General features: G+C 37.7%; 1 protein-coding gene and 1 long non-coding RNA gene across 2 annotated transcripts; both read left to right on the forward strand.

Moving 5' to 3' along the window:
- The first annotated feature begins 35 nt into the window (after positions 1–35).
- On the forward strand, positions 36–8,180 carry LOC128014039 (mucin-2-like). The gene is made up of 6 exons (XM_052597279.1): positions 36–1,304; positions 1,388–1,649; positions 1,797–2,120; positions 2,179–3,642; positions 7,766–7,833; positions 8,154–8,180. The coding sequence occupies exons 1-6, from the start codon at positions 36–38 to the stop codon at positions 8,178–8,180; spliced, it is 3,414 nt and encodes a 1,137-aa protein (XP_052453239.1).
- Positions 8,181–11,939: 3,759 nt separating this feature from the next.
- On the forward strand, positions 11,940–12,526 carry LOC128014630 (uncharacterized). The gene is made up of 3 exons (XR_008183604.1): positions 11,940–12,048; positions 12,143–12,174; positions 12,388–12,526. It is a non-coding gene; the product is annotated as an uncharacterized LOC128014630 (long non-coding RNA).
- The last annotated feature ends 8,906 nt before the right edge of the window (positions 12,527–21,432 follow it).

Consider the following 21,432-nt stretch of genomic DNA (forward strand, 5'->3'; position numbering starts at 1 on the left):
CAACAACAAAGACTTCCACTGCCAGCTCTACGACAATGACTCCTACAGGGCCTACCACCACTACCACTGTGGCACCGCCATCTACAACAACAGAGACTTCCACTGCCAGCTCTACGACTACGACTCCTACAGTGCCTACCACCACTACCACTGTGACACCGCCATCTACAACTACAGAGACTTCCACTGCCAGCTCCACGACTCCTATAGTGCATACATCCACTACCACTGTGACACCACCATCTACGACAACAGGAACTCCTATAGTGCCTAGCACCACTACAACTGTGACTCCACCATCTACGACAACAGAGACTTCCACTGCCAGCTCTGCGACTACTACAGTGACGACCACGACTCCTACAGAGCCTAGCACCATTACCACTGTGACACCGCCATCTACAACAACAGAGACTTCCACTGCCAGCTCTACGACAATGACTCCTACAGGGCCTACCACCACTACCACTGTGGCACCGCCATCTACAACAACAGAGACTTCCACTGCCAGCTCTACGACTACTACTCCTACAGTGCCTACCACCACTACCACTGTGACACCGCCAACTACAACTACAGAGACTTCGACTGCCAGCTCTACAACTACTACAGTGACACCTATGACTCCTACAGTGCCTACCACCACTACCACTGTGACACCACCATCTACGACAACAGGAACTCCTATAGTGCCTAGCACCACTACCACTGTGACACCGCCATCTACGACAACAGAGACTTCCACTTCCAGCTCTACGACTACTACAGTGACGACCACGACTCCTACAGTGCCTAGCACCATTACCACTGTGACACCGCCATCTACAACAACAGAGACTTCCACTGCCAGCTCTACGACAATGACTCCTACAGGGCCTACCACCACTACCACTGTGACACCACCATCTACAACTACAGAGACTTCCACTGCCAGCTCCACGACTCCTATAGTGCATACATCCACTACCACTGTGACACCACCATCTACGACAACAGGAACTCCTATAGTGCCTAGCACCACTACCACTGTGACACCGCCATCTACAACAACAGAGACTTCCACTGCCAGCTCTACGACAATGACTCCTACAGGGCCTACCACCACTACCACTGTGACACCACCATCTACAACTACAGAGACTTCCACTGCCAGCTCCACGACTCCTACAGTGCCTACCACCACTACCACTGTGACACCACCATCTACGACAACAGGAACTCCTATAGTGCCTAGCACCACTACCACTGTGACACCGCCATCTACGACAACAGAGACTTCCACTGCCAGCTCTACGACTACTACAGTGACGACCACGACTCCTACAGAGCCTAGCACCATTACCACTGTGACACCGCCATCTACAACAACAGAGACTTCCACTGCCAGCTCTACGACAATGACTCCTACAGGGCCTACCACCACTACCACTGTGGCACCGCCATCTACGACAACAGAGACTTCCACTGCCAGCTCTACGACTACTACTCCTACAGTGCCTACCACCACTACCACTGTGACACCGCCAACTACAACTACAGAGGCTTCGACTGCCAGCTCTACAACTACTACAGTGACACCTACAACTCCTACAGTGCCTACCACCATTTCCACTGTGACACCGCCATCTACGACAACAGAGACTTCTACAGTGCCTAGCACCACTACCACTGTGACACCACCATCTACGACAACAGAGACTTCCACTGCCAGCTCTACGACTACTACAGTGACGACCACGACTCCTACAGAGCCTAGCACCATTACCACTGTGACACCACCATCTACAACAACAGAGACTTCCACTGCCAGCTCTACGACAATGACTCCTACAGGGCCTACCACCACTACCACTGTGGCACCGCCATCTACAACAACAGAGACTTCCACTGCCAGCTCTACGACAATGACTCCTACAGGGCCTACCACCACTACCACTGTGGCACCGCCATCTACGACAACAGAGACTTCCACTGCCAGCTTTATGACTACTACTCCTACAGTGCCTACCACCACTACCACTGTGACACCGCCAACTACAACTACAGAGACTTCGACTGCCAGCTCTACGACTACTACAGTGACAACCACGACTCCTACAGTGCCTACCACCACTACCACTGTGACACCGCCATCTACAACTAAAGAGACTTCCACTGCCAGCTTTACAACTCTTACAGTGCCTACCACCACTACCACTGTGACACCACCATCTACGACAACAGAAACTCCTACAGTGCCTAGCACCACTACCACTGTGACACCGCCATCTACAACAACAGAGACTTCCACTGCCAGCTCTACGACCAAGACTCCTACAGTGCCTACCACCACTACCACTGTGACACCGCCATCTACGACAACAGAGACTTCTACAGTGCTTAGCACAACTACCACTGTGACACCGCCATCTACGACAACAGAGACTTCCACTGCCAGCTCTACGACTACTACAGTGACGACCACGACTCCTACAGTGCCTAGCACCATTACCACTGTGACACCGCCATCTACAACAACAGAGACTTCCACTGCCAGCTCTACGACAAAGACTCCTACAGTGCCTACCACCACTACCTCTGTGACACCGCCATCTACGACAACAGAGACTTCCACTGCCAGCTCTACGACAACGACTCCTACAGTGCCTACCACCACTACCACTTTGACACCGCCATCTACGACAACAGAGACTTCCACTGCCAGCTCTACGACTACTATTCCTACAGTGCCTACCACCACTACCACTGTGACACCGCCAACTACAACTACAGAGACTTCGACTGCCAGCTCTACAACTACTACAGTGACACCTACAACTCCTACAGTGCCTACCACCATTTCCACTGTGACACCGCCATCTACGACAACAGAGACTTCTACAGTGCCTAGCACCACTACCACTGTGACACCACCATCTACGACAACAGAAACTTCCACTGCCAGTTCTACGACTACTACAGTGACGACCACGAGTCCTACAGTGCCTACCACCACTACTACTGTGACACCGCCATCTACGACAACAGAGACTTCCACTGCCAGCTCTACGACTATGACTCCTACAGTGCCTACCACCACTACCACTGTGACACCGCCATCTACGACAAGAGAGACTCCTACTGTGCCTACCACTACTACCACTGTGACATCACCATCTACGACAAAAGAGACTTCCACTGCCAGCTCTACCACTACTACAGTGACGACCACGACTCCTACAGTGCCTACCACTACTACCACTGTGACACCGCCATCTACGACAACAGAGACTTCCACTGCCAGCTCTACCACTACTTCAGTGACGACCACGACTCCTACAGTGCCTAGCACCACTACCACTGTGACACCGCCATCTACGACAAAAGAGACTCCTACAGTGTCTACCACTGTGACACCGCCATCTACGACAACAGAGACTTCCACTGCCAGCTCTACGACGACCACGGTGACGCCTACGACTCCTACAGTGGCTACCAACACTACCACTGTGACACTCCCATCTACAACAAGGTTCACTGTGCACACGGGGCCCACTCTTAGTTCAACAACACCTGGATCCCAGGTTGAAAACACAACAACACCATCCTTTACTACAACACCCAAATGTTTCTGCACATACAATAATGTTACTTATGCAGCAGGTGAGTACTGCTTTTGTGACACCTTTGTTTCTTTTGTCTGTTTAGTCCAAATGATGTTGTTTATTAGATTGACTTATAGTCAGAGCTGGGTAGATTACTTATGAATTGTAATCAGTTACAGATTACAGATTACATAAAAAAATTTGTAGTCCGTAATATAATCTCTTAGGCTACACATTTTTTGGTAACGTAATCTAAATTACATTTAGATTACATTTGTGTTAACCCTTATTTGATATCACATATATTCAGTTAGCCTAATCTTGTACTTTTTTGAAAATATATTTAAAAATTACATACATTTAATTCACCAAAAAGAGCCATAATATATTATTTTTCAAGTGTAATGTATGGACAGTTAATACTTCCAAAATACTAACACTAATGTAACTTGCTCTTAGTGTTTGCTTGTAACACTGAAAAAAAAAAAAAAACATATATGATTTTAAAGCATATTTACTTATAATAAAGTAAATTTAGAAAACCAATATTGAAAAACTTGAAATTCACAGCAATATCACTACTAAGTAGAATATATATATATATATATATAACAGACGTGAATAAGACTGTATCAATAGAAAACATCAAACAACAGCTACATTGCAAACAGGAATTTTGAAAAAGACTAAACTCACACAGCTATGACATTTCTATCCATCTCAAACAATTTTAAGTGCATAGTAACAATGATAAAAAGACAAACAATTACAACATTACAAAAATGAATATTAAAGAGGATGAAACTCAGAACAATAACAATGCTAATACAGGGCTCGACATAAATTTTTGACATCAATCAATCAATCATTCACTTGTCAAAAAGTTAAAAAAAGTTACTTACTTTTTTTTTTGCACAAATGTAATTTATTCTGAAACGGTCTCATCAGTGCTCTATCAGGTATTACTTTAATCTGCATTTTTTTTTTGCCTTTAATAGATTGCTGTTACACTTTTTAACTTTATAAAGGAAAGTATTTTCCTAAACTGATTAAATGTAGATGTCTACATTTACGATCAATACATTAAATTATTATAGTTGATATTATTAAAATGAAATCAGTATCAACAAACTCCATCTGTCCAAATGCATAAATAATGTTATTAGATTAACGTTTTACTTTTTTTGACATACAAAATATGAAATGTTGGAAAAATGCAATGATACTTTTAAATATGAAAATAAACCACCAAAAGGTGGTGGCAAGTCACTGTCTTAATGAGTGAATCATTGATTCAACTGATTCGTTCAAATGGCTGATTCATTCAACAAATGAAGCAAGTAACCGTTTTTATAAATGGTTCACTGAATCATTGACTTGTTTAAAAATTAATCATTTAGTAATGAAAGACTGTTGTGTGACTGTTCTGCCATGGCTTTGCTTAGAATTATTTTTGTTTGAAATTAAATAAAATCGATCCACAATATCTCTAAAATGTAAGTCAGTTAACATTACTAGTTTATTTAACTTAAGATGTATAAAATCAATATCACATTTGCAATCGAGCTGAAAGTCGGGAAAACATCACTCCTGGTCGTGTGTTGTTGCACGTATTATACAGAATATTTAGATTTTTTTTTCTAGTATGTTTGTTCATGCTGTTGCGCTTCTTGTGTTGATTTCTCCGCGAGTCAGACAACTGAGTCAACTGACGCGATCTTGATACTGTCAATACATTATCCATTATTAGTCACCGTTTACACTGAAAGTAATAAAATCACATTCTCGCCAAATTGTGCCGCCCTAGTTATTGTTTGTTATTAAAATTTTGATCAGGTTACTTGTCCGGTCGGCAAGTACAATTCTCTTTCACTTCCCCCTTCACAAAATCCACTTGTCCCAGACAAGTGTTAATGTCGAGCTCTGGCTAATATATAAATACCATTTCCAAGTCAAATATTTCATCTTGAAGGGCCCTATCTTGCACCCAGCGCAATTGACTTTGTACACCGACGCATGTGTCATTCCTATTTTGCACCCGCGCAAAGCGCGCTTTTCCCTCCACAGACGCACGTCGCTAAACTAGTGAATGAACTTGCGCTCCCTGGGCGGTTCAGCGCAAAAAAGGAGGCGTCTTCCGGCGCAAACAATCCCTGGTGCTATTTTGCTGTTCCATTAAACAATTGCGCCACTGACCAGAAAAAAACTAGTCTAAAGTCAGTGGCGCGTTGCGCGTTGATCATTATGCTATTTTAGGGGCGCATGCTTGACCATAATGTATAGCGTGCACAACGTGCATACACTTTGCTCATGTAATCTACACAGATGCAACAGTTATTTTTGCAAATCATAAATTTTTACACTAAAAAAATATTAACACACGAGATGACGGAAATCATGACACTATTCTGGGTATGTTTCTCCCTTCCCCATAAAACACAACTTCTCTGTCTTTCACTGCTCTTACAAGAACACCAGTCTCCTCGGCTGTGAACCGCTCCTGGCGTGCGCCTGGTAAATACGCCATAATAATAGCAATCCATAATGGAACTTGCGCACCTGCTTTTAAAGGGAATGTTGGATGACGCTCTGATTGGTTTATTTCACGTTACGCCCAAACCACACCTATGAATAATGAAGCTACTTCAGACCAACCCACTTTAGATTTGCGCCAGGCGCAAGAGCCATTTATCCCGCCGGGAAAATAGCAACAGCGCCGAGACCCGCCCACAAAGTTACTTGCACTTCGCGCTTTGACACTTGCGTTTCAGATCGTTAAAATAGGGCCCGAAGTGCATAAGGTAGTAACAATGAGAAAAAAAAAAATCAACATTACAAAGATATATTAAAGAACACAAAATTCTCAGCAACAACTTTGCTAGGTCAAAGATTTCTGTGGACAGCAAATTAATCCTAGGTAGTCAGAGTTTACACTGAATAGTGAAATTTTTCCTGCGTCTTTCTTTAAAAATGAAATTATGTCTGAACATCCAGTAATGTTCAGTCACGCTGCGTTCCCCTCCATTTTCCATGATCTTGTTGCTCATTTATTCTGAGCGTGATTCTGACACCCCTCCCCCTCTCCGCTGGATAAACTCAAAGAATCACGAATGTATATAAGTGGCAGGTTTATTTGGAAAAAAATATGAAGGTTTTAAAAAAAAGAAACTTAGGACAATCAATGAATTGTGAACGATTTATTACCATTGTGCAAATAATATGTAATCATGTAATCCAGTAAATGTAACTGGATTATAAAAAGTAGTTTAGCCTGCTCTCATTACAAGTACTTTTGTTTTGGAATCTGATTATGTAATCCAGATTACATGTACTCTTTTACTACCCAGCTCTGTTTATAGTCACATTGAAATTGTCATGATTTTTTAAAAAAATGTTTAACTTCTAAACTCTAATGATTTAATCTTTCTTTCCTTTGCAAATCTTTGATTATAATTATAGGGTCAACAATATCAGGGTCAATGATAGGGTCAACGAATGATCAGTGCTATATTTATTGCAACTCCTCCTGTAATATTGTGGATATTCCATTCAGCACGGTAATAAGAGAAGCTAGAATCTATTCTCACATACTATTTCTCACATACATACCAGTTTAAATGAGTTAAATTGTGGTTGCGGTGTATTATTCTATTACTTTGACTTTTCGTTTTATTAACTTTTCATCATCAATTGTACTCTTTTATTTATAACAGACAGATAAATGCACTATCAAAACGTGCAAAGGTGGACAAGTAATCTCAGAACCTGTAAAATGTGACCCTATACCTGCAATACCTAAATGTTTTGACAGCGCGGATCCTGTGAAGGTGTATTATAACAATGGCTGCTGCTATAAATATGAGTGTCAATGTGAGTTTATATCATATTAAGATGTTTTTTTTATTATTATTGATTTTAAATGTGCTATCTAGAATGGCATTGTCAGTGCATTATATTGAATTCTTGTGTTTATATTTAACTTATATTTAACTTGTCTTCTGAGCCAACAGGTTCGTGCATGACCTGGGCTGACACTCATTACAGAACTTTTGATGGGCATTACTATGGTATCCAAGGAAACTGCACTCATGTTTTGTTCCAAGAAATCATCCCAAAATACAATATCAGTGTCGATGTTAAAAACTATTATTGTGATCCTATAAAACATCTTGCTTGTCCAGAGTATGTGATTGTGAAATACAAATCCTACAATATCACGCTGGCAAGCGACAAAAATAAAGTGGTCCATGTAAGTATATTCAGACAAATTTGTTTATAAAATCTCACATTCTCTTGCTAAGCATTTAAAACTAGGTCTGCACTGGATTTTTAAGTAAACTACAAAAATATTGTCAGACCAACAAAATTACTCCAAATGTTGCCCAAACTAGTCAAACAGTTGTCTTAATTAAAAATTGAATATTGTTGAAACTAAGTCGTAAATTGTCTTGCAAACAAAGACAATATTGTCTGCTTATTAAACTAATTTAGCTTTTCATGTTTATCATTTGTAAATAATCATAAATCTGATAATGTGGTGACTTCTTACATTTTATTTTTTTTCTCCAGGAAACAGAAAAATATGAATTACCTTAATGATGGTAGATGTTGTTTCAGTTGTGGTGACAATAATTTTTCTATTAGTAAAATAAGAAAATCAGCATTACATGAACAAACAAATTTACACTGGCTCAACAAAGTATCTTTATTGAGTAGAATTAAAAATCTATTGTTGAGAATACTCACTTCACCAAGTTGGCTTACTTTTTCAATTATTCTCGACAGTTTTTTTCATACATACATATTAACTTTATACGTTATACTTTCTATTATCAAGAATATACAATTTTTTAAATACAAGGGAACAGTCTGACCCACAAAACCCACTTTTACCCAAAAATCACAGAAGTACTGTCCAATCCTATTTTCAACTCAGAGATTTATTACTGTACTACAGAAAAAGCCAGGCAGGTCCTGTGGTTACTGAGGGAATGCAGACCTCTATTTAAAAATATCCAAAAAGCATTTTAAAAAAGCCTTATTTTTTTGCAGTGCCAATATGAGTTTACAGTGCAATACTGTTCTACAGAAAGTTCATGTAATACATAGTATTACATCATTTATCATAAATATCTCCCTTAGGTCTATGTTAATGATGAAGAGAAGAATCCAACATATATAACCGATAACATCATCATCACCACTACTGACATACAAGTGACTCTAAACATCTCTGAAATCAACACTCAGATTATAGTTAGTGCTTCATACATCCAAATCACACTCCCATTCTCCTACTTCAATAATAATACGCGGGGATCATGTGGTGAGTACCAATCTTATTCTGCAGCAAATGCAACTGAGCATTAATAGAGGTTTTACATAATAAAAGAAAGTAATTTGTAGATTTTGTATGACAAAATTGAAATATCAATGAAGTTTGACATGCCTTGACTGAAGCATACTTTTAATACAACTCAGTTTAATTAGAAAACCACCTTCAGCAAGAATAATAAAATGTTTAGTTACTTAATTCATTTTCTTAAAAGAGTATCTAAATTTTTTATCTGATGACTCAACCTGAGTATTTATTGGTTATTGCTGAATTTTTCCTTCTTCATCCTCATTCTTTGCAGCTAAAAAAATATACAATTTGACTTGTGCATCTGTTATATATATATATATATATATATATATATATATATATATATATATATATATATATATATATATTTATTCTGTTTATAATTTGTAGGATATTGTGGCAACCACACCATAAATGAATGCAGTTTTCCTAATGGAACAATTAACCAAACATGTGAGAACATGCAGAAGTTTTCAGTGGTCCCCACAGACTGTATAATAACTGAACCTACTGCGACATATCCAACTCCAACTACACCTCCACATATCTGTGAAATCTTTAAGACCAAGTAAGGCGAAGTCACCTGTTTTTGTTTAATTATTCTCCATTAAGATCAGTGAAATTGATTTTTTGGTGGGTTTGGATTTTGTTCAAAGTGTGTTTAACAGCTGCCATGATGCCGTTGCCTACTGGGAATATTACGAGACATGTAAACATGACGTATTCAGCGGAAATGTATCTCTTGCCTGTGCTAGTATGGAGGCCTATGCACATTTATGTGGCCAGAAATCTATCTGTGTGGACTGGAGGAGCTCACTTGTCCTCGAAGGGCTATGTGGTAAACTCACAAAAACACTCATGATTGTAGTAACATTAACGTGTATTGTGTGTATGCATTTGATTGTGCTTTCACTGTTGTAATTCTTGATATTATAATATACAGTTGGTAGCCAACCAAAATGCCTAATGCCGCTGCGTGTACTGCTGCCACAGGGCCTTGGCATTAACTGCAAGTCATCCCCGTGTTAAAGTTGTTCCCGAAAATACAGCCAGGTGGCACAAAGGGACAGTTTGCAAACTAACAGAAATTATATTTGTTTTGTAAATGGAGAACAAATAACAAAATAAAACAAAAATTAATTTATAATATAATATAATAACAACCTTAAAAATCATTAGAAAATTAATTTTAAATTAATTTTAAGAAAGTTAATTTCCAAATGTGATATAGTCGTATAGGCTGCAGTCTACTGCATAAAAAAAATAATTTACACAAGGCTCTTACTGCACGTTATTAAACATTCATTATCACAGTCATGAGACTTTATTCGTGTTGCAATTTTCTCTGACTCACACCATAAAAATAAATCAATAAATCAATAAATAATAATAATAAATACAAGATTTATAGGATAAAGTTGAGCCTTTAAAAAATAGAAATCGTAAAAAAAAAAAAAAAAAAAAAAAAAAAAAAATTGGACATTTAACTGTATAGATTACATTTAAGGCTGTGTGAATTATGCCATAAAAAATAAAACAATTGAGAAGGTGGCTTATTGTTGCACGTTATAGGCTAGGCCTAGTTCTACACATATTTTGGCACTATAGTCACATTAAAGGGATAGTTCACCCAAAAATTTAAATTATGTCATTAATGACTCACCCTCATGTCATTCCAAACCCGTGAGACCTCCGTTCATCTACGGAACACAGTTTAAGATATTTTAGATTTAGTCCGAGAGCTCTCAGTCCCTCCATTGAAGCTGTGTGTACGGTATACTGTCCATGTCCAGAAAGGTAAGAAAAACATCATCAAAGTAGTCCATGTGACATCAGAGGGTCCATTAGAATTTTTTGAAGCATCGAAAATACATTTTGGTCCAAAAATAGCAAAAACTATGACTTTATTCAGCATTGTCTTCTCTTCCGGGTCTGTTGTGAGCACGTTCACTGCAGTGTAGTGATGTCCGGTAAGCAAACGAATCATTCGATTTAACCAGTTCTTCTTGAATCAGTTCACAAAATCGAACTGAATCGTTTGAAATTGTTTGTGTCTCCAATAAGCATTAATCCACAAATTACTTAAGCTGTGAACTTTATTAATGTGGCTGACACTCCCTCTGTATGAGACCCTCATCAAAAAATAAATCTTCACAAGTCTACAACAGAGAAGGATGCCGTCATATATAACATGTAAACTGAAGGCTATTTGAGGTGTTAAAGTGATCTAACGCCGATGTCGCTCCAAATGATTGATCATTAGTTGTTCTTGATCAAGATTAAATGGATGCATGACTCTCATACAAAGCAGGTGAAGTTAAACATTATTGTACAAATAATTATAGTATTATAGTAATAGAGTAAATATATGCATAGGCTAATAGGTTTGACATTTATCCTGCTTGAATTTGTGAAACGCAAATAACTTTTAAGTAGGCCTACTAAATTTTCATCTGTTAAAATTAAAGATTTTAACTACAGTGTTTTTCTTTTATTCTTCCTGACTGTAGCCATCAAATGTAACACATATGTGAGGCAAAGCTGATGGCTATTTGCGAAAAAGTGCTTTGATGCATTTGTTTGATAACTTGTGGTTAAAGCACCACTCAGCTGTCAAAAGCTGCAAATGCACTTTGCAGACATGGTGGCAGTGGCGCTCGCGACAGTAGAAAGCACATTTTGGTTGGCCACCTACTCTATATTGTATCTGAAAGGGCCATTAATCTTGTCATTGATTTTTTTTACAGAATTCAAATGTCCAAGTCCCAAAATCTACAATGCATGTGGACCTAAAGTGGAAAAATCCTGCAGTACATCGTAATAAAGCTCATCAGTTCATATCTATAAAATAAAATAATTCTCTTTAATAAGAGCAATTGTAACACTGAATACTCTGAAATGTACTGCATTTTAGCAGTCATTAAGATTGACAAATCTCTACTTTTATTCTACTTTCTTTTCCAACTAGATACAATGATAGGTATACAGAGAAAGAATGTCACAGCAGGGATTGTAACCAAACGGTAGTGGAAGGTTGTTACTGTCCTGATGGCCAATATCGGGTTAATATGACATCAGATAAGTGTACAACTTACTGCGGTAAGAGATGTTTCTTCATTTACTCTCTGTGTTTGTTAATTTAATGCACCTTGTCATATTTGTTGTTGTTGTTGTTTTTGTCTTCTCTTTGCAGATTGCATTGGCCCTGATGGATTACCTAGAAAGGTATGTCACTGTAATTTAAAGTGTGCTTTGCAAAAAGAAACAATGACACAGCATTACTATGGGCTTAAAATCAGGCTGTTCTTTGCTAGTTTGCTCTTAGTTAGCTACTGCAGAGGGTAAAAAGCCAACTCAATTTAATCAGAGAAGTCACACATTTTTACAATTAAAACAAAAATTACCAAAACGATTATCAGCTTATTTCTTTTTCTGCAGCCTGGGGACACGTGGACATCTGAGTGTTTCTTGTATAAATGTGTAAATCCTGGCATTACTTCGAAAGAGCCATTAAAGTGTCCAACTGAAATGCCCTGTCCTGACGGATATATAAAAACTGTTGTAAACTGCTGTCCAACTTGTGGTAAGTCATCAAGAATTTATCAAGAATCAAATAAATCTGATGAATGTGCATTGATATTGCTGATCAAAAGATTCTCAGCCGTGACAATGAATACATAGTACAAGTTGATAGTAATTACCAACATTACATGGGCAATAACAATAAGCAATTCCAAATACTTAAGCACTTAAAGGACATTTAAACTTAAATGGCTGATCTAGTTTGAACATGCTGATGTCAAATGATTATGTAACCACTTGATATTTCTTCCACTTTGACCTTATAATAGCCATAAACACAACAATATTACAGAACATTCAATGATATTAATTTAAATGTTCTTCACCCATTCAGTTTGCGATCTGGAACAATGTCTTATGAAGAAATGTGATGTGGGATTTCAGTTAGGATTAAATAAAACTGCCAGTTCCTGTTCCTGCAGTAAGTCTCAAATGTTCTTACTGATTCCTACTCAGATATCATTATTGTTTGTCCAAAACCTTTTGTGTTTACCAAAAAAGGCATTTTTACCATGAAATTAAGTGAATCTTTTTTTCTTCTACAAAACTGCAACTTCTTAAAAGAATGGCTCATATCGAAAACATATGTCTCTTATCATTAACTTTTTATCATATAATTTCATACCGTATAACTGTGAGGTGTTAGAAAATGAAAGGCAAAGCTGGTCAGTTTGTATTGGTCAGTCTTGAGAATCAAGTTGAAATGATTGACTAGGATTTTGAAACTGCATTCTTCATAATTTCTCCTTTTGTGTTCCATAATGACAGAATTTTAATTTTTGGGTGAAGTTTCTCTAGAAGCAATTTCCTAAACTGTTTATTTTTACTTTTTAGTGCCTAAAGATGTCTGTGTGTACAATAACACAGAGTTCAAGGTGAGCTTCCAGGTTCATCCCCCCACCCGCCCCCCATAATAATTAATTATAAACGAAAGACTAAATTAAAGCAAGGGCTTTAAATGATAATTTTTGTATCAAGTTTTAATTTTCTTCAGTTCATCAACCAGTGAATGTGCTCTGTTCTTCAAAATAGTCTGTCTTTTTGTTAGGTTGGAGAAGTCCGCCATTACACATGTGAAACTATTACTTGCCGTCAAATTAACGGCTCCTTCGTGACTGAGAAGAGCTCGAAGAAGTGCACTTTCTTGGGGCAGTTTGACTGTAAACTTGTACGTAAAAAAAAAAACACTAGCCGAAACTCCACACATGACACTTGTATTTTGTATAGCTGTCACTTTCTGAAGTACTATGATGATGATGGTAGCACTTTATTTTACAGTCCTGTTCCTCATGTACATACTATGTACTTATTATAGTAATTACAATAACTATGTAATAACTAGGTACTAACCCTGAACCTAACCCTAAACCTAACCCTACCCCATGTAGTTACCTTGTATTACCAGAACTTTCTTAGATAAATACACTGTAAGTACACTATTAGTATATGTTAGTACACGTACTGTAAAATAAAGTGCAACCGAGGTGCCACTGAATAAAATTATTTTTGCACTCAAGGGCTCTGAATATGTGAAACAAGAAGAAGAGTGCTGTGGAAGATGTGTACCAAAGAACTGTACTTACACAGCAGACAACACCACATATATGATAAGGGTACATTTGTAAACCTTCTTCATTCTTTTCGTTCATCAGACAATGACTCTGCTCTGTTCTTCAGTCCTCATTGAGTCTGTCTGTCTTTTGTCAGGTTGGAGAAGTCCGCATGCACAAATGTGAAAGTGTTACCTGTCGTGAAATTGATGGCTTGCCTGTGACTGAGAAGAGCACTGAGAAGTGCACTTACACCAGTTCACGTGACTGTAAACCTGTAAGTAAAATTACTAGCTTAAACTTCACACTACACATTTGTTTTCTTTGTGTTTTGTATGGCTGTCATTTTCTGACACAGTTCATTTGTGATGAAGCCAGTCTTATTAAGAAAAAATATATTACATTTCTAACTTTAAGAATAATTTTTAACAATGTTCTATTCAAGAATATGAATTCTTCTTAAGTTTTATTTCAAGAACTATCTATATAAATCAGTATTTTGGGGAATATTAAATTATCATAATTTTATTCTTAAATTCACGAGTTTGCCTGCTCATCCAGTCCTGATGGTTATTGGTAAATGGACTTGGCTTGCTGTCCTCTATGTTGGATCTGAAATGAGTCTCTGCTTGAGCTCAGACTACCACTCCACCATCTCAGGACTACATAGAAGGGGATAACAGAAATAGAGGAGGAGATGGGGAGGTGGAGGGATGCTGGAAGAATTTTTGCTGAGATAGCGCAATGAATGCTGGTTTAAATGTAAGGAATAATTGACAACAGGCCATTGAATTATGGTTTTGGAGATGGTTTTGGAGTGTTACACATCGAGTGTGCATTATTCTTATAATAATTGAACAGCCTGGAGTCAATTATTCCGCTTATACTACGGTTACCACACATCAAGACATCGATCAGATGATATATTTAAAGGGATTCGTCTGGTTTTGTACTTAAATCGCTATTGTGAGTAGAATTATTTCTTCCGCATCTCATCCAACGCCTCTTTTGCTAGTTCCGACACGTCATTTTAAAGATGGTAATGGAGGCATGAGTTGTTAATAGCATTCTAATGCATTTATTAATGAAGTTATTAGAAAGAGAGCGACAGAGACAAAAGACACACAGAGAATAAAAGAGAGAGACAGAGAACTTGTGTGAATTAGGCTGCAGCAGCGTCTCTAAACCGCGCTGTTATTACCTCGCTTGTTAGAAATGTCATGTGTATTTACTTTTGGAAAATCATCATGTTTTTTTTTTTAGTCCTGTAATTTCTGTTATTACAGCTTTACTACGCGAAGTGATATGGAACTGTAAGGCTGTCAGGAGAGCTGCCTGGAACTATAAGGGCTTGTAATGATGATTGACAGAACTAAATGATAAGGCTCCATCCAAACCTATGTTTGGAAATTCATTTAGAAAATGGAACTAAAATAAGAGTTAAAATTAAAATTGTTTTTGTAAATCTGGCTCTGGTTCCTTTTAAAGAGTCTGTCAAAAGGAATGAATTATCAAACTACAAACTTGTTTTTACCCTTCAAGGGCTCTGAATATGTGAAACAAGAAGAAGAGTGCTGTGGAAGATGTGTACCAAAGAACTGTTCTTACACAGAAGACAAAACCACATATATAATTCCGGTACATTTGTAAACTTTTGTAAACATTTTTCTTTTAGTTCATCAGACAATGAATCTGCTCTGTTCTTCAGTCCTCATTGAGTCTGTGTGTCTTTTGTCAGGTTGGAGAAGTCCGCATGCACAAATGTGAAAATGTTACCTGTCATGAAATTGATGGCTCGCCTGTGATTGAGAAGAGCACTGAGAAGTGCACTTACACCAGTTCACGTGACTGTAAACCTGTAAGTAAAATCACTAGCTTACACTTCACACTACACACTTGTTTTCTTTGTGTTTGTATGGCTGTCATTTTCTGACACAGTTCAGTTTTTCTTAATTTATTCTACAGTTGTGAGGAAGCTAGTCTTATTAAGAAAAATATTACATTTCTAACTTTAAGAAGAATTTTTAACAATGTTCTATTCAATAATTTGAATTCTTCTTAAGTTTTGTCTTAAGAACTATCTATATAAAAAATACAGTATTTTGGCGAATATAAAATAACCATTTTTTTTTTTCTTAAATTCACATAGAAGGAGAATAACAGATATAGAGGAGGAGATAGGGAGGTGGAGAGATGCTGGAAGAATTGTCACTGAGATAGCGTAATGACTGCTGGGTTATATGGGCTTGTAATGATGATTGACAGAACTAAATGATAAGGCTCCACCTAAACCTATGTTTGGAATTTCATTTAGAAAATGGAACTAAATTAAGAGTCAAATTTAAAATTCTTTTGTTAATCTGGCTCTGGTTCTTTTTAACGAGTCTGTCAAAAAGGAATGAATTATTAAACTACAAACTTGTTTTTACCCTTCAAGGGCTCTGAATATGTGAAACAAGAAGAAAAGTGCTGTGGAAGATGTGTACCAAAGAATTGTACTTACACAGCAGACAACACCACATATATAATTCGGGTACATTTCTAAGCTTTTGTGAACATTTCTTAGTTATTTTAGTTCATCAGACAATGAATCTGCTTCCTCATTGGGTCTGTCTGTCTTTTTTCAGGTTGGTGAAAAACTCATTCAAAAATGTGAAAGTGTTAACTGTCGTGAAATTGATGGCTTGCCTGTGACTGAGAAGAGCACTGAGAAGTGCACTTACACCAGTTCACGTGACTGTAAACCTGTAAGTAAAATCACTAGATTAAACTTCACACAACACACTTGTTTTCTATGCGTTTTGTATGGCTGTCATTTTCTGACACAGTTCAGTTTTTCTTAATTATTTCCTCAGTTGGGATGAAGCCAGTCTTATTAAGAAAAATATGTTACATTTCTAACTTTAAGAAGAATTTTTAACATTGTTCAATTCAAGAATTTGAATTCTTCTTAAGTTTTGTCTTAAGAACTATCTATATAAAAAATACAGTATTTTGTGGAATATAAAAGAATCATAATTTTATTCTTAAATTCACGAATTTGCCTGCTCATCCAGTCCTGATGGTTAGTGGTAAATGGACTTGGCTTGCTGTCCTCTATGTTGGATCTAACAGGAGTCTTGCTTGAGCTCAGAGTCCCACCGCCCCCCTCCCCCCCATATCTCAGACTACATAGAAGGAGAATAACAGAAACAGAGGAGGAGATGGGGAGGTGGAGGGATGCTGGAAGAATTTTCACTGAGATAACGCAATGACTGCTGGACTATATGGGCTTGTAATGATGATTGACAGAACTAAATGATAAGACTCCACCAAACCTATGTTTGGAATTTCATTTAGAAAATGGAACTAAAATAAGAGTTGAGATTCAAATTGTTTTGTTAATCTGGCTCTGGTTCTTTTTAACGAGTCTGTCAAAAGGAATTCATTATTAAACTACAAACTTGTTTTACCCTTCAAGGGCTCTGAATATGTGAAACAAGAAGAAGAGTGCTGTGGAAGATGTGTACCAAAGAACTGTACTTACACAGCAGACAACACCACATATACGATGAGGGTACATTTGTAAACATTTGTGAACATTTCTTAATTCATTTAGTTTATCAGACAATGAATCTGCTCTGTTCTTCAATCCTCATTGAGTCTGTGTGTCTTTTGGCAGGTTGGAGATGTACGCATTCAAAAATGTGGAAGTGTTACCTGTGGTGAAATTGATGGCTCGCCTGTGATTGAGAAGAGCACCGAGATGTGCACTTACACCAGTTCACGCGACTGTAAACCTGTAAGTAAAATCACTAGCTTAAACTTATTATTATATACAGTATTTTTGGGAATATGAAATCATAATCTTATTGTTGAATTCACGATTTTGCCTGCCCATCCAGTCCTGATGGTTATTGGTAAATGGACTTGGCTTGCTGTCCTCTATGGAGGATCTAACAGGAGTCTCTGCTTGAGCTCAGAGTCCCAATGCCCCCCATCTCAGGACTACATAGAAGGAGAATAACAGAAATAGAGGAAGAGATGGGGAGGTGGAGGGATGCTGGAAGAATTGCCGCTGAGATATCTCAATGACTCCTGGTTTACAGGTGCTTCTCAATGAATTAGAATGTCGTGAAAAAGATCATTTATTTCAGTAATTCAATTCAAATTGTTAAACTCGGGTAATAAATAAATTCATCACACACATTTCAGTAGTTTTAAGTCTTTGGTTCTTTTAATTGGCATGATTTGGCTCACATTTAACAAAAACCCACCAACTTAACAATCCTTAACAAATTAGAATATGGTTACATGTCAGTCAAGTAATCAACTCAAAACACCTGCAAAGGTTTCCTGAGCCTTCAAAATGGTCTTTCATTTTGGATCACTAGGCTATACAATCATGGGGAAGACTGCTCATCTGACAGTTGTCTAGAAGACAATCATTGACACCCTTCACAAGGAGGGTAAGCCCACAAAAAAAAAAAAATGCCAAAGAAGCTGGGTGTTCCCAGAGTGCTGTATCCAAGCATGTTAACAGAAAGTTGAGTGATAGGAAAAAGAGTGGAGAAAAAAAAGATGCACAACCAACCGAGCGAACCGCGGCCTTATGAGGACTGTCAAGCAAACTGGATTCAAGAATTTGAGTGAACTTCACATTAATGGACTGAGGCTGGGTTCAAGGCATCAAAAGCCACCAAACACAGACTTGTCAAGGAATTTGGATACAGTTGTCGTATTCCTCTTGTAAAGCCACTCCTGAACCACAGACAATGTCAGAGGCGTCTTACCTGGGCCAAGGAGAAAAAGAACTGGACTGTTGCCCTGTGGTCCAAAGTCCTCAATTCCGATGAGAGCAAATTTTGTATTTCGTTTGGAAACCAAAGTCCTAGAGTCTGGAGGAAAAGTGGAGAGGCTCATAGCCAAAGTTACTTGAAGTTCAGTGTTAGGTTTCCACAGTCTGTGATGATTTCGGGTGCAATGTCATCTGCTGGTGTGGGACCACTGTGTTTTTTGGAAACCAAAGTCACTGCAACCATTTACCAAGAAATTTTGAAGCACTTCATGCTTCCTTCTGCTGACCAGCTTTTTGTAGATGCTGATTTCATTTTCTAGCAGAATTTGGCACCTGCCCACACTCCCAAAAGTACGAAAAGTTGGATTCAATGAACATGGTCTTGGTGTGCTTGACGGGCCAGCAAACTCACCAGACCTGAATCCCAGAGAGAATTTATGGGCTATTGTCAAGAGGAAAATTAATGAGAAACAAGAGACCAAAAAATGCAGATGAGCTGACGGTCACTGTCAAAGAAACCTGGGCTTCCATACCAATCTCAGCAGTGCCACAAACTGATCACCTCCATGCCACGCCAAAATTGAGGCAGTAATTAAAGCAAAAGGTGCCCTTACCAAGTATTGAGTACCTGTACAGTATATCAACATAATCATCACAATGAAAAGAACCAAAGACTTAAACTACTTCAGTCTTTGTGCATTGAATTTAGTTAATACACAAGTTTCACAATTTGAGTTGAATTACTGAAATAAATGAACTTTTTCACAACATTATAATTCATTGAGAAGCACCTGTAGATGTAAGGAATGGTAACACTTTAGAATAATGGTCCATTAGTTAATGTTAGTTAATGCATTGTTTAACATGAACAAACAATGAAAAATACATGTATTACTATATTTATTAATCTTTGTTAATGTTAGTTAATGAAAATACAGTTATTCATTGATAGTTAATGCTAATTCACAGTGCATTTACTAATATTAAGAAACAAAAATTCTGATTTGAATAATGCATTAGTTAATGTTGAAATTAACATCAACTGAGATTAATAAATGCTGTAGAATGAATTTTCTTGCTTAGATAGAGTTAACTAAAGTAGTTAACTAACATTAACTAATGGACCATTATGCTAAAGTGTTACCGTAAGGAATAACTGACAACGGGCCATTGAATTAGTAAACAAATAATGCACGCCTGAGGTGGTTTTGGAGTGTTACACCTCGGGTGTGCAATATTTTTATAATAATTTAACAGCCCGAAGTCAACTATTCCACTTATACTACGGTTACCACACCTCAAGACATCGATCAGATGATATATTTTAAGGGATTCATCTGGTTTTGTGCTTAAATCGCTATTGTGAGTTAGGATTATTTCTTCTGCATCTCATCCAACGACCTCTTTTGCTAGTTCCGACACGTCATTTTAAAGTTGGTAATAGAGGTATGTGTCCTTTATAGCATTCTAATGCAGTTATTAATGAAGTTATTAGAAAGAGAGCGAGAGAGACAGAGCAAACACGAGAGAGACAGAGAGCTTGTGTGAATTAGGCTGCAGCAGCGTCTCTAAGCAGTGCTGTTATTACCTCGCTAGTTAGAAATGTCATGTGTATTTACTTTCAGAAAATTGTCTGTCATGTTGTTGTTTTTGTTAGTCCTGTAATTTCCTTTATTACAGCTTTATTATGCAAGGTGATATGAACTGTAATGTGGTCAAGAGAGCTGCCTGGAACTACGTTCACCGTGCGTCTCCCAGAAAATACTTGCACACCTCAGAACGTTCATCAGATTCAAGTATTCAATGGCCCCATAGTATAAGGGCTTGTAATGATGATTGACAGAACTGATAAGGCTCCACCCAAACCTATGTTTGGAATTTCATTTAGAAAATGGAACTAGTTAAATTAGTAGTTAAAGAGTTAAACGTAAAAAAAATTGTTAATATGGCTCTGGTTCTTATTAACAAGTCTGTGAAAAGGAATGAATTATTAAACTACAAACTTTTGTTTACCCTTCAAGGGCTCTGAATATGTGAAACAAGAAGAAGAGTGCTGTGGAAGATGTGTACCAAAGAACTGTACTTACACAGAAGACAAAACCACATATATAATTCGGGTACATTTCTAAACTTTTGTGAACATTTCTTAATTCTTTTAATTCATCAGACAATGAATCTCCTTCCTCATTGAGTCTGTCTGTCTTTTGTCAGGTTGGAGAAGTCCGCATGCACAAATGTGAAAGTGTTACCTGTCATGAAATTGATGGCTCGCCTGTGATTGAGAAGAGCACTGAGAAGTGCACTTACACCAGTTCACGTGACTGTAAACCTGTATGTAAAATAGCTAGCTTAAACTTCGCACTACACACTTGTTTTCTATGTGTCTTGCATGGCTGTCATTTTCTGACACAGTTCAGTTTTTCAGATTTTTTCTAAAGTTGTGATTTAGCCAAGGTCTTATTGAGAAAAAAAAAAAATTACATTTCTAACTTCAAGAAGAATTTTTAACAATGTTTTATTCAAGTATTTGAAATCTTAAGATTTGTCTTAAGAACTAGCTATATTAAAAATTAC

This window comes from Carassius gibelio, chromosome B25 (assembly GCF_023724105.1).
Source record: "Carassius gibelio isolate Cgi1373 ecotype wild population from Czech Republic chromosome B25, carGib1.2-hapl.c, whole genome shotgun sequence".
In the NCBI taxonomy this organism is placed as follows: Eukaryota; Metazoa; Chordata; class Actinopteri; order Cypriniformes; family Cyprinidae; genus Carassius; species Carassius gibelio.